The sequence below is a fragment of the Coregonus lavaretus genome, assembly GCF_964263955.1.
Source record: "Coregonus lavaretus genome assembly, contig: HAP1_SCAFFOLD_520, whole genome shotgun sequence".
Lineage (NCBI taxonomy): Eukaryota > Metazoa > Chordata > Actinopteri > Salmoniformes > Salmonidae > Coregonus > Coregonus lavaretus.
The window spans coordinates 53,300-68,045 of record NW_028162731.1 but is presented as its reverse complement, the minus strand read 5'-3'; the positions used below and the strand labels follow the sequence as shown (position 1 = coordinate 68,045).

The 14,746-nt window shown below is 40.5% G+C and overlaps 1 protein-coding gene across 1 annotated transcript; it reads left to right on the top strand.

The window, feature by feature from the left end:
• Nucleotides 1-11,163: 11,163 nt before the first annotated feature.
• Nucleotides 11,164-12,120, top strand: LOC311118958 (trace amine-associated receptor 8b-like; the record flags this gene model as incomplete). Its single annotated transcript, XM_084193706.1, has 1 exon — nucleotides 11,164-12,120. The coding sequence occupies one exon, from the start codon at nucleotides 11,164-11,166 to the stop codon at nucleotides 12,118-12,120; it is 957 nt and encodes a 318-aa protein (XP_084049832.1).
• Between the last annotated feature and the right edge of the window lie 2,626 nt (nucleotides 12,121-14,746).

The window sequence follows — 14,746 nt, the reverse complement described above, 5'->3', positions numbered from 1 at the left end:
GGAACATCCTGATTTCATGGGGCATGATCCAGGATGAATACATCTAAACAACAATCCAGGATCAACACTGTTATATGACAATCCAGGATCAACACAGATGTAATATAATCTAGGTTCAACACAGATAGAATATGATCCAGTGTTAACACAACTAAATAATGATCAAGGATCAGCACAGATATATGATCCAGGATCAATATAGACACATCTTACATGCTAAATGCTTCTTTCACAAATGAAGCACTGATTTCACGACTTGAATCAGGCATCTGATAAGGCCTTCCCAAGCTGTGAACTCAAAGTAGCCATTAATTAGCTTTTTGAGATGTTACAACCTTCATAGTGTAACCCTAACTGGTAGCACTTGATAATAACACATTGTAATAAAGCATTTATAATTGGTTAGTAAATCGTTTATGTATCACTTATTAATCATTGCTCCCACATTTGTGACTTGTTTCAGGAAACTAGGCGTATGTCGCAAGTCACTACTTCACAGGAGATTTTTTATCGAAATGCGTTTTTTGGCAGAAACGCCTTTGGGAACATGTGAACTTTCATGTGCCATAATAACAAATGTGTATGCCATCTGTAAATACGAATTAAATTGTTAAATTACGAGCCTAGTTTGTTTAGCCACGGAAAAAGACAGGAACTTCCCGCTAGCCATGATTGGCAGAGATAAAGGATGGGCTGGACATGCTGAGAGATTGGTCTGACATGTAGCCTGCTTCTGTCTATAACATGAGCTGCTCAGTATGAGTAGGTAATCCTTTCGACAGCGGCTTTTTTAACAGATATCATGAAGAACTGCAAAAGTGTTGCTAATGCTCTCCACTTTCTGGAGGACGATCATGCCATGCTGACTCTCTCTGACTCTGAAAATGAATCAGACGTTGAGGAAATCCCTGATTTAGGTCAAAACATTTTCATTGAACCAGACATTGTAGAGTCTTCTGAAACAACGATCAAGATTGTTGTTGTCAAGTAAGAAGTTGACCGAGTTTAGAAATCAGTGGAATTCCTGGTGGAAGCAGAGTTTGATATCTAAGGAGATGGAGAAAATTCTGGCGTTTGATTGCATAAATGCAGAGGGAGTCGAAAAGAGAACACTCAGAAGGCTGTTGTATAAAACACCTGTCTCTGGATTACATCTTCAAACTAAGGGCAACCATGGCATCCGTGACAGAGAGGGAGAAGGGTTCATCCATGTATGCGGGTAAGAGAGTCTAGCTAGTTACATTTTCAGTTATTATACATTTCTAATTTTGTCAGAAAGTCATTTCCATTGCAAGTTAAAGCATACTGTTAGCTAGTTAGCTAATGTTAGCTGGCTGGCTCACTAGCTAACGTTACATGTATGATCTGTGTAGTAATATTGTTTGTATCTCAGAAAGCCAATTGCATTGCTAGTTGGTTAGCTTTAGCTTCCTGCAGAGTCATGCATGGTGGCTAGCTATGACAATCAGTTTGTATTGCTAGTAGTATGGGTTGGGATTATTGCCGCATTCAAAACAACTGGGAACTCGGAACTATGAAATCGCCGACTTCAGTGTGTTCAAGAAAACGGGGAACTCATAAAACAACAACACTCAACACTCGACAAAAATCAATTTGAACGGTCATCCAACTTGTAATTACAACTCGGGAACTCGGGCCTATTTCTAGAGCCCCAACTTTCCGACCTGAAGATCACTGACGTCATGATTTGACCTCAGTATTTTCCAAGTTCTCAGTTGTCTTGAAAGCACCATTAGGTTCATTGTTTAGCTAGCTAACTAGCTACATGTCTAAACAAAAGATTCCACTTCGCCAGATGATTACATGACCCTTTAAGGTAGCCAGGTGTGTCTGGGGGTGATTATGGTCATCTATTGTATTTCATGAACATGACCCATCCACTTACAGTGGCTTGCGAAAGTATTCACCCCCCTTGGCATTTTTCCCATTTTGTTGCCTTACAACATGGAATTTAAATGGATTTTTTGGGGGTTGTATCATTTGATTTACACAACATGCCTACCACTTTGAAGATGCAAAATATTTTATCTTGTGAAACAAACAAGAAATAAGACAAAAAAACTGAAAACTTGAGGTAGCATAACTATTCACCCCCCCCAAAGTCAATACTTTGTAGAGCCATGTTTTGCAGCAATTACAGCTGCAAGGGATGTAGAGCATGGCGTTTGCAACGCCAGGGTTGTGGGTTCGATTCCCACGGGGGGTATGAACATTTAAAAAAAATATGTATGCACTCACTAACTGTAAGTCGCTCTGGATAAGAGCGTCTGCTAAATGACTAAAATGTAAATGTAAAATGTAAGTCTCTTGGGGTATGTCTCTATAAGATTGGCACGTCTAGCCACTGGGATTTTTGCCCATTCTTCAAGGCAAAACTGCTCCAGCTCCTTCAAGTTGGTTGGGTTCCGCTGGTGCACAGCAATCTTAAAGTCATACCACACATTCTCAATTGGATTGAGGTCTGGGCTTTGACTAGGCCATTCCAAGACATTTAAATGTTTCCCCTTAAACCACTCAAGTGTTGCTTTAGCAGTATGCTTAGGGTCATTGTCAAATCAAATCAAATGTTATCTGTCACATACATGTGTTTAGCAGATGTTATAGCGGGTGTAGCGAAATGCTTGTGCTTCTAGCTCCGACAGTGCATTAATATCTAACAATTTCACAACATATACCCAATACACACAAAACTAGTAAGGAATGGAATTTAAGAATATATACATATATGGACAACCAATGACAGAGCGGCATGGACTAAGATACAGTATATACATATGAGATGAGTAGTGCAAGATATGTAAACATTATTAAAGTGACTAGTGTTCCATTTCTTAAAGTGGCCAGTGATTTCAATAGGCAGCAGCCGCCTCTAATGTGCTAGTGATGGCTATGAGAGTCTGATGGCCTTGAGATAGAAGCTGTTTTTCATTCTCTCGGTCCCAGCTTTGATGCACCTGTACTGACCTCGCCTTCTGGATGATAGCGGGGTGAACAGGCAGTGGCTAGGGTGGTTGAGGTCCTTGATGATCTTTTTGGCCTTCCTGTGACATCGGGTGTTGTATGTGTCTTGGAGGGCGGGTAGTTTACCCCAGCTAATGCGTTCGGCAGACCGCACCACCCTCTGGAGAGCCCTGCGGTTGTGGGCGGTGCAGTTGCCGTACCAGGCGGTGATACAGCCCAACAGGATGCTCTCAATTGTGCATCTGTAAAAGTTTGTGAGGGTTTTAGGTGTTAAGCCGAATTTCTTCAGCCTCCTGAGGTTGAAGAGGCTCTGTTGCGCCTTCTTCACCACACTGTCTGCGTGGGTGCACCATTTCAGTTTGTCTGTGATGTGTACGCCAAGGAACTTGAAGCTTTCCAACTTCTCCCCTGCAGTCCCTTTAATGTGGATAGGGTGGGTGCACCCTCTGCTGTTTCCTGAAGTCCACGATCATCTCCTTTGTTTTGTTGACGTTGAGTGAGAGGTTATTTTCCTGGAACTACACTCCCAGAGCCCTCACCTCCTCCCTGTAGGCGGTCTCATCATTGTTGGTAATCAAGCCTACTACTGTTGTGTCGTCAGCAAACTTGATGATTGAGTTGGAGGCGTGCTTGGCCACGCAGTCATGGGTGAACAGGGAGTACAGGAGGGGGCTGAGCACGCACCCTTGTGGGGCCACAGTGTTGAGGATCAGCGAAGTGGAGATGTTGTTTCCTACCTTCACCACCTGGGGGCGGCCCGTCAGGAAGTCCAGGAATCAGTTGCACAGGGCGGGGTTCAGACCCAGGGCCTCGAGCTTAATGATGAGCTTGGAGGGTACTATGTTGTTGCATGCTGAGCTATAATCAATGAACAGCATTCTTACATAGGTATTCCTCTTGTCCAGATGGGATAGGGCAGTGTGCAGTGTGATGGCGATTGCATCGTCTGTGGATCTATTTGGGCGGTAAGCAAATTGAAGTGGGTCTAGGGTGACAGGTAAGGTAGAGGTGATATGATACTTGACTAGTCTCTCAAAGCACTTCATGATGACAGAGGTGAGTGCTACAGGGCGAGTCATTTAGTTCAGTTACCTTTGCTTTCTTGGGTACAGGAACAATGGTGGCCATCTTGAAGAATGTGGGAACAGCACACTGGGAAAGGGAGAGATTATAATTAATATGCATGCTCTGAGGACGCGGCTAGGGATGCCGTCTGGGCCGGCAGCCTTGCGGGGGTTAACATGCTTAAATGTCTTAATCACGTCGGTCATGGAGAAGGAGAGGCCACAGTCCTTGGTAGTGGGCCTCGTCAGTGGCACTGTGTTATCCTCAAAGCGGCGAAGAAGGTGTTTCGCTTGTCTGGAAGCGAGACGTCGGTGTCGGCTGGTTTTCCTTTTGTAGTCCGTGATTGTCTGTAGACCCTGCCACATATGTCTCGTGTCTGAGCCGTTGAATTGCGACTCCACTTTGTCTCTATACTGATGTTTTGCCAGTTTAATTGCCTTGCGGAGTGAGTAGCTACACTGTTTTGTATTCTGCCATATTCCCAGTCATCTTGCCATGGTTGAATGCGGTGGTTCGCGCTTTTAGATTTGCGCGAATGCTGCCGTCTATCCACGGTTTCTGGTTACGGTAGGTTTTAATAGTCACAGTGGGCACAACATCACCTATTCACTTCCTGATAAACTCAGTCACTGTTTCAGTGTATTCGTCTCAATTATTTTCAGAAGCTACCCGGAACATATCCCAGTCCGCGTGATCAAAACAATCCTGCTCGAAGGTGAACCTTTGTCCCAGTCTCAAATCTCTGGAAGGCTGAAATAGGTTTCCTTCAAGAATTTCCATGTATTTAGCACCATCCATCATTCCTTCAATTCTGACCAGTTTCCCCGTCCCTGCCGATGAGAAACATCCCCACAGCATGATGCGGCCACCACCATGCTTCACTGTGGGGATGGTGTTCTCAGGGTGATGAGAGTTGTTGGGTTTGCGCCAGACATAGCGTTTTCCTTGATGGCCAAAAAGCCCAATTTTAGTCCCATCTGACCAGAGTACCATCTTCCATATGTTTGGGGAGTCTCCCACATGCCCTTTGGCAAACACCAAACGTGTTAGCTTTTTTTTTATTAAAGCAATGGCTTTTTTTATGGCCATTCTTCCGTAAAGCCCAGCTCTGTGGAGTGTACAGCTTAAAGTGGTCTTATGGACAGATACTCCCATCTCCGCTGTGGAGCTTTGCAGCTCCTTCAGGGTTATCTTTGGTCCCTTTGTTGCCTCTCTGATTAATGCCCTCCTTGCCTGGTCCGTGAGTTTTGGTGGGCGGCCCTCTCTTGGCAGGTTTGTTGTGCTGCCATATTCTTTCAATTTTTAAATAATGCTCCGTGGGATGTTCAAAGTTTCGGATATTTTTTTATAACCCAACCCTGATCTGTACTTCTCAACAACTTGTCCCTGACCTGTTTGGAGAGCTCCTTGGTCTTCATGGTGCCGCTTGCTTGGTGGTGCCCCTTGCTTAGTGGTGTTGCAGACTCTGGGGCCATTCAGAACAGGTGTATATATACTGAGATCATGTGACAGATCATGTGACACTTAGATTGCACACAGGTGGACTTTATTTAACTAATTATTTGACTTCTGAAGGTAATTGGTTGCACCAGAACTTATTTAGGGGCTTCAGAGAAAAGGGGGTGAATACACACCACTTTTTCTTTATTGTTTTTTTTCATTTGACTTCACCAATTTGAACTGTTTTGTGTATGTCCATTACATGAAATCCAAATAAAAAATCAATTTAAATTACAGATTGTAATTCAACAAAATTGGAAAAACACGAAGGGGGATGAATACTTTTGCAAGGCACTTTACATTTTCAAGTACATAACTATAGAGAACATACAAAAATGATATGGTAATTCAAAATGTAAGTTTACACACTCCCAAGAATGTCATACATGATGGATCATTAGCTTATACACTAACTTTCACACATCTAGATGGCCGGGTGGGGTGGGTGTGGAGCCAGAGACAGCAGGGGTTCAAACTGATTTTATCAAACAAAAATATACTACATTTTATCTCTGGGACCCTTAGGATTACAAATCAGAGCAAGATTACTGAATGTATGTACAATATTTACCTTCAGAGGTGAATGTATCAAAGCATTTGCCATGATAAGTTTTTGTTGTTGTTGTGCACTCTCCTCAAACAATAGCATGGTACTCTTTCACTGTAATAGCTACTGTAAATTGGAGAGTTTTGTTAGATTAACAAGACTTTAAGCTTTCTGCACATATAAAACATGTCTATGTCCTGGAAAGTTTGCTGTTACTTACAACAGTCATAATAATCACATTAGCGCACGTTAGCTCAACCGTCCTGTAGACGGGATACCGATCCCATGGAGGTTCACATCTTCTCTTTTGGCTAATGCTGTTGGTTTATTGTGCTTGGCATCACTGATTGTGCAACGTGCAGCATGTGAGACACTTCCAGACCATGCCTTAGTATAGAGCTTCACAAAGCCCTTGGCATTCTTTATCAACTCATTATCATCAGCCATTATTGCCAGACATTCCAACATTTCTGCCTCGTCTTTTAGGGAACTGCCTAACTTCACAACAAGTGTAGGAAATCCATAGGTATTTTCACTTTCGTTGAACTTACCAGTTTCTTTGACAGCTTCAATAACTTCATAAAAATTGTCTGGCTTGATGGATTCTAATACAGTGATGAGTGACATTGACTTTCTCAAGGTGACCAACAACCACCCCAAGTTCCCAGATTTTTTGTGAAATATATTGGTGCTGTGTCTTATCGTATCCAAGCCTCTTGAATGAGAACTTTGCATACTCCAAGGTCTCATTGTGATGAACATCTTGACAAGTCCTTCAGGTGTCTCTTTTGGGAGATGAGCCAAATCAGCCATGGACAAAGCTCTTTGCCTCCAAAATGGCTCCTCACCTAATGGACCATCTGATTTGGTGATACATCTTTTCATATGCCTCCATAGCTCCAAGCAGACAACCATGCTTTTGCAATGAGGGAAATATTAATATTTTCCTGTTTCCCCTTTCTTTAATAGTCTTTTCACCTTTAGGGCCCATGTTCCACCGTTGAGAACTTTATTGTTGTGAAGAAACTTTCCTTTATTCCGAAGTTGTTCAAGCTGTCTTCGAACCTGGAGGGGTCTATTTCTATTTCTGAGTTGTCTTTTTCATGCTTTTTGAAATGCCTTGTGATTTTTTGCTGTGGCTTGTCGCAAACAAAACAGAAGTTGTGCTTGTTTTCTTTCGACAGTGAAGATTCTGTATTTAGGTAGGCCTGGGATTGCGACGGTTCACAGTCTACTTGAATTGTAGACTATTTTGTTTGTATTGTGTCTTCTTGACCTTCATCTGATTCCTGAACTTCATCAGAAATTCAAAATTCAGATCTTTAAAAAATCACATTTTCTGAGTCTTCAATATCATTAGTGTAGTCTAGCACGTACTCCTCATCAGATGTACAGGTTTCTTCTCCACTGGATTCCTGGTATTAGTGGCAAGACAATTGAAGCCATATATTAGCAGAAACATAGAACCAATGGAATTGTATAGCCACAATGTTGCATTAGTTGGTATTTTACAAGTGGCCCAACATTTCTAGATGGAAACTTACACTTGAATCCACCCTTTGTATATCCGTTGTTTTGGAGAAACAAGACTTATGCCAAGCAGTGGAACAATCCGTAAGAAAACACAAAATGATTAGTGCTGTATGATCCTTTCAAAACTCAAGACTTCGAAGCATTAGAAGGCTCTTAGTAATCCTTCTTCCCCCACCCCCCATAAAAAAAAAAAAAAAAAAAAAGAAAATAAGGTCATCGTCCCACTGGCTATCATAAGTTGAATGCACTAATTTGTAAGTCGCTCTGGATAAGAGCATCTGCTAAATGATGTAAATGTAAATGTAAATGTTGGAAATCTGATATCCCCCTAGCTGATCATTGTCTGCAGCCGGCTCTGATCGTATTGTAGGTCTAATGAAACATGCAGGGAGATTGAGCTCATCCGTGGTGGTCGGCGAGCCCTCAACCTTCTGGCCCGTAGCCCTGCGTGGCATCGACTGTGGTGGTCGGCGAGCCCTCAACCTTCTGGCCCGTAGCCCTGCGTGGCATCGACTGTGCCACAAAAGCATGCCGAAGTGGCAAAGTCGATACCCACGTTTTTAAACACAGTTATTATTTATAGTCATAAGCATTATTTAGAGTTAATTCTATGAGGGGGAAGGGTGTGTACTTTCTTTTTTACAGTACAAGGGGAGGGTCATGTGAAAATATTCCCAGAATATTTTTGAATTGTCCCTAAATACTTATCTCATCAACTGCCTGACTTTCAATTTTCTTATGCACTGTCCAAATGACATATGCTGTGATCTGTCCTGTAGTTTCTCAAGGCCTTCCTTCCAAATCTTGTTTCGTTCTCTCGACTGGAAGGATGGAGGAGTTTAAGGATGGGGTTTGAAGGGGAGGTGCTGGCTGGCTGCTTACACTCACCGTTAGTTTTGTGTCTTATGATAACTAGCTTGTTGCAAGTCAGAACATTTATCAGAAACACAACCTCTGTTTGGAGTCTCGGCTTCCGAGGCTATGTCTCCTGAGGTTGTGGATTATGGTCCAATCTGAGCACTGACATCACCCAAAACAGTTAGTCTTGAACAGTTATCCTGTTTCCCATGTAAAATAGCCTTTGAGTGACCAAAACATAAACCATACTATATTTTCTCCATTTAAATGGTCAGTTGAGAAAATGTACCTTTTCTCTGATGTCTAACTACAGTGGGGGAAAAAAGTATTTAGTCAGCCACCAATTGTGCAAGTTCTCCCACTTAAAAAGATGAGAGAGGCCTGTAATTTTCATCCTAGGTACACGTCAACTATGACAGACAAATTGAGGGAAAAAAAATCCAGAAAATCACATTGTAGGATTTTTTATGAATTTATTTGCAAATTATGGTGGAAAATAAGTATTTGGTCACCTACAAACAAGCAAGATTTCTGGCTCTCACAGACCTGTAACTTCTTCTTTAAGAGGCTCCTCTGTCCTCCACTCGTTACCTGTATTAATGGACCTGTTTGAACTTGTTATCAGTATAAAAGACACCTGTCCACAACCTCAAACAGTCAAACTCCACTATGGCCAAGACCAAAGAGCTGTCAAAGGACACCAGAAACAAAAGTGTAGACCTGCACCAGGCTGGGAAGACTGAATCTGCAATAGGTAAGCAGCTTGGTTTGAAGAAATCAACTGTGGGAGCAATTATTAGGAAATGGAAGACATACAAGACCACTGATAATCTCCCTCGATCTGGGGCTCCACGCAAGATCTCACCCCGTGGGGTCAAAATGATCACAAGAACGGTGAGCAAAAATCCCAGAACCACACGGGGGGACCTAGTGAATGACCTGCAGAGAGCTGGGACCAAAGTAACAAAGCCTACCATCAGTAACACACTACGCCGCCAGGGACTCAAATCCTGCAGTGCCAGACGTGTCCCCCTGCTTAAGCCAGTACATGTCCAGGCCCGTCTGAAGTTTGCTAGAGTGCATTTGGATGATCCAGAAGAGGATTGGGAGAATGTCATATGGACAGATGAAACCAAAATAGAACTTTTTGGTAAAAACTCAACTCGTCGTGTTTGGAGGACAAAGAATGCTGAGTTGCATCCAAATAACCCCATACCTACTGTGAAACATGGGGGTGGAAACATCATGCTTTGGGGCTGTTTTTCTGCAAAGGGACCAGGACGACTGATCCGTGTAAAGGAAAGAATGAATGGGGCCATGTATCGTGAGATTTTGAGTGAAAACCTCCTTCCATCAGCAAGGGCATTGAAGATGAAATGTGGCTGGGTCTTTCAGCATGACAATGATCCCAAACACACCGCCCGGGCAACAAAGGAGTGGCTTCGTAAGAAGCATTTCAAGGTCCTGGAGTGGCCTAGCCAGTCTCCAGATCTCAACCCCATAGACAATCTTTGGAGGGAGTTGAAAGTCCGTGTTGCCCAGCGACAGCCCCAAAACATCACTGCTTTAGAGGAGATCTGCATGGAGGAATGGGCCAAAATACCAGCAACAGTGTGTGAAAACCTTGTGAAGACTTACAGAAAACGTTTGACCTGTGTCATTGCCAACAAAGGGTATATAACAAAGTATTGAGAAACTTTTGTTATTGACCAAATACTTATTTTCCACCATAATTTGCAAATAAAATCATACAATGTGAATTTCTGGATTTTTTTCTTCTCATTTTGTCTGTCATAGTTGACGTGTACCTATGATGGAACTTACAGGCCTCTCTCATCTTTTCAAGTGGGAGAACTTGCACAATTGGCAGCTGACTAAATACTTTTTTTCCCCACTGTATATATAGATTTTTTTTGTTGTTGACATTTTAGTCACTTAGTAGACACTCTTATCCAGAGCGACTTAAAGGAGCAATTAGGGTTAAGTGCAAGGGCACATCGACAGATTTTTCACCTGGTCGGCTTGGGGATTAGAACCAGTGACCTTTCGGTTACTGGCACAATGCTCTTAACCACTAAGCTACCTGCCGCCCCATAAATACTACCAGTTAAATGTTTTAGAACACCTACTCATTCAAGGGTTTTCTTTATTTTTACTAATTTCTACATTGTAGTATAATAGTGAAGACATCTAAACTATGGAAGAAAACATTTGGAATCATGTAGTAACCAGAAAACTGTTATACAAATCAAAATTACAGGCCTCTCTCATCTTTTTAAGTGGGAGAACTTGCACAATTGTTGGCTGACTAAATACTTTTTTTCCCCACTGTATCAGTAAGAATGAATGACAGGCTAGGTGGCCATAGCAACATACAATCTTGTTTTACATTACATCATGCTTTCACAAATTATTTGTTCATTTCTGTGCTCACTTGTGTGTGTGTGTGTGTGTGTGTGTGTGTGTGTGTGTGTGTGTGTGTGTGTGTGTGTGTGTGTGTGTGTGTGTGTGTGTGTGTGTGTGTGTGTGCAGAGAGACGCTGGGGAGGGGAGTGTGTGTCAGTCATTCAGGGATAAATAGAGAGGCAGAGCTCAGAGTTTGTCAGAAGGCTGACCTGACAGGGTCACACACAGGACCAAGCAGGAGCAGGACCTCAGCATTTGGACCCTTTATTACAAATGGAGACACAGGAAGATGTTCAATACTGTTTTCAAGACAGAAACTCTTCTTGCAGAAAGTCTTCGCTATCGACATATATCTACATAACACTGTACATCTTCTTCTCATTGATTTCAGTAGTCACAGTATTTTTGAACATACTGGTGATCATCTCCATCTCTCACTTCAAGCAGCTCCACACTCCAACCAACCTGCTCATCCTCTCTCTGGCTGTGGCAGATCTCCTGGTGGGACTGATTGTGATACCAGTAACGACTGTAGCATTAATGGAACCATGCTGGGATTTTGGGGAATATTTCTGTGGGTTTTATTTCTATATCAGTTTTTTGTGTTCTTCTTTATCTGTGGGCAGTTTGGTCTTGATATCTATTGACCGTTATGTTGCTGTGTGTGATCCCTTATTGTACCACTCTAAAATAACAATAACAAGAATGATGTGTTGTATATCCATTACCTGGTGTTTTTATATCATATACAATGCTGCTATTGCAAAAATCTTTATAAATGTACAGGTACCCAGCAGGTGTTTGAAAGAATGTTTTACTGTAGAAGGGTCAGTCTGGGGTAATAGAATTGACTTTGTAATTACAATGTTTTTCCCGTGCTCTATTATTATAACACTTTATTTGAAAATATTTGTGGTGGCCAGATCACAGGCCAGAAAGGTATTTTCAAAAGAGGCTGCCAGTGTGTCTGGTGTTAAAACTGTACAGGCAAATAAGTCAGAGAGAAAAGCAGCAAAAACTCTAGCTATTGTTGTTTTCACCTATTTAAGTTGTTGGATTCCATTTTATTTTTATGCACTTTTATTTTTAATTGACCAATTTGTATCATTTATCATCAGCTGTCTGCCACTTGCTAATTCCTTAATTAATCCAATAATTTATGCTTTCTTTTATCCATGGTTCAAAGTAACAGCTAAACTTATTTTAACTCAGAAGTTAAGACGTTCATAGTTCCTATGCTTTTATTCCTAAATATGACACACATAGGTTTGATATGTTTTGTAATACATTTGTTGTAATTGCTTCTTTCATGTAACAATACACTGACATTATTCATCTCAGTGTTGTCATCATAGATACATGTGGTGTTGATGCAGAATGATTTGGATGGATTGGAATGGAATGACTTGGAGAAGGCATAAGAGGGCATAAGCTTGTTTTATAAAATACATTGTAGTCATTTAGGGTTGTAAATTCCAAATACCAAAGTCTGTGGTTGTTCCATGTTATTTAATGATAAAAAGTAAGTATTCTAATAGTACATTCCGAGGACGTCAAGATTCATTCTATATGTTGTTTAACATCTCCCTCTAGTGGCTCAATTGGGACACAATGCCTTCATCAAGTGTGGTAAAGTTGAAATGTACAATAATGCATGATATCAGATAACGTCCAAGTCTATCTCAATGGTCTATTGTGTAAGTAAAATGCAAGAATATGCAATCATGGGTAACACTTTATAGTGTTCAGTAATAAACCATTTGTAAGGCATTTACAGTTTGCTCACCATTTATTAATCATTACTCCCACATTTGTTAAATGTTAGTAAGCTAGGTATTTTCACATTGATATATAACTACCATATGCATTAATGATAAAACACAACAGCGCAGGAGACCGCAGCTGACACTTCAACCTCAACATTCTGGGTATGAACACTACAAAAGTTGTTTATAAATGTGTGAATAACTAACTAAAACAAATGTGTGTGTAATGATAAATGATGAAGAAAATATTTAAAGCTTCAATATGTAACTTTTTGGGTGACCCGTCCAAATTCACATAGAAATATGAGTTATAGAGCTGTCATTCTCATTGAAAGCAGGTCTAAGAAGCGGTAGATCTGTTCTATGTAAGCTATTACCATGTTTCCAATTATTAAGTTTAGTTTTGTACTCCTTGGCTGTGTTGCCGACGGCTGTGTAGATGGCTGAGTTAACTTCTTTAGAGCCTGTACCATGTACAAATCATTTTTGGATTTGACATCAAATGTTTAATATGAGGCGACATTATAGAATGCCACCTTTTATTTGAGGTTATATTCATACATAAATTAGAACACCTTATGTATCTAGTCCCCCCATTTGAAGAAGTCATAAGTATTTGGACAACTTCACTTGTGGTGTATTGAAGGGAGTAACCCTTTAAACATAATGTATTTAATGAACTGCTCTAATGAGTGACTACAATCCACACTCACTGCCAACAAACACGAATGTTAGCATTTTCAGACAAAACATGTTACTTCTACTACTTTCAGCATACTACTACAACAGTGTGACTGTTTTGGAATAAAATGTTCATATATTTCCTTTAACATCCTCTGTGTTGTGTGCTTATTGTTTAACCATTGATATGTTCTAGGTCATTTTGAGACCTTAACCCTCCCGTTGTCCTAGGGTCAAAATGACCCGCCACTGTGTTGAACCAACTTTATTTAATTTTGATATTTTTGGGATCTTTTGTGAGAAGGAGGCAGTGAGACTTTAAAGAAAGTATCACTGCCTCCTCCTCACAAATTATCCAAAAAATATAAAAATTAAATAAAGTTGGTTCAACACAGTGGCGGGTCATTTTGACCCTAGGACAACGGGAGGGTTAAGGAGCATCAGGTACTGCTGGAATGTCTACCAATGGCATGTCCATCTTTTTGTGAGAAAATTACACTGGTCACTCAACGTTTATTAAGGATGAATAGTCCTCGCTTTAGGGACTGCAACACAACTTTACCAATGATTTGTAAATGGTTTACAAGGACATTTATTAAACATCTTAGTATTACATACTATAAAAGTTATTATAAATGTGTGAACAACTAGCTTAGTAACACAAATGTGGGAGTAATTATAAATGAATAAATAAACTATTTCTTAATCTATTAAATATTCTTTATTACAAGGTGTTATTATAAAGTGGTACCATATTTCTATATTCATTCTGACTCAACAGCATCTGAGAGCTGCTCTGGCATGACCCCTGACCTGGCAGCAATCTGACACTATGAATCATTAATGCATATAGTAGTTATTTATGAATGTGAAATTACCTAGCTGACTAACATTTAACAAATCTGTCAGTTATGATTTAATAAATGGTGAGCAAACTGTAAATGCCTTACAAATAGTTTATTACTGAATGTTAAAGTTTTATCCATAATTACATATTCTTACATTTTACCATGAACTACTACAATACACCATTGAGTTAGACCTGGAAGTTATCTGATATCATGCATTATTGTACATTTCAACTTCACTTCACTTGTTGAAGACGTTGTGTCCCAATTGAGTCACTAGAGGGAAATGTTAAACAACATACAGAATGATCCATGACGTACTCAAAATGTACAATTTAAAATACTTATTTTTTATCATTAAATAACATGGAACAACCACAGACTTTAGTATTTGGAATATACAACCCTAAATGACTACAATGTCTTTTATAAAACAAGCTTATGCCTTCTTATGCCTTCTCCAAGTCATTCCATTCCGATCCATCCAAATCATTCTGTATCAACACCACATGTATCTATGATGACAACACTGAGATGAGTAATGTCAGTGTATTGTTACAT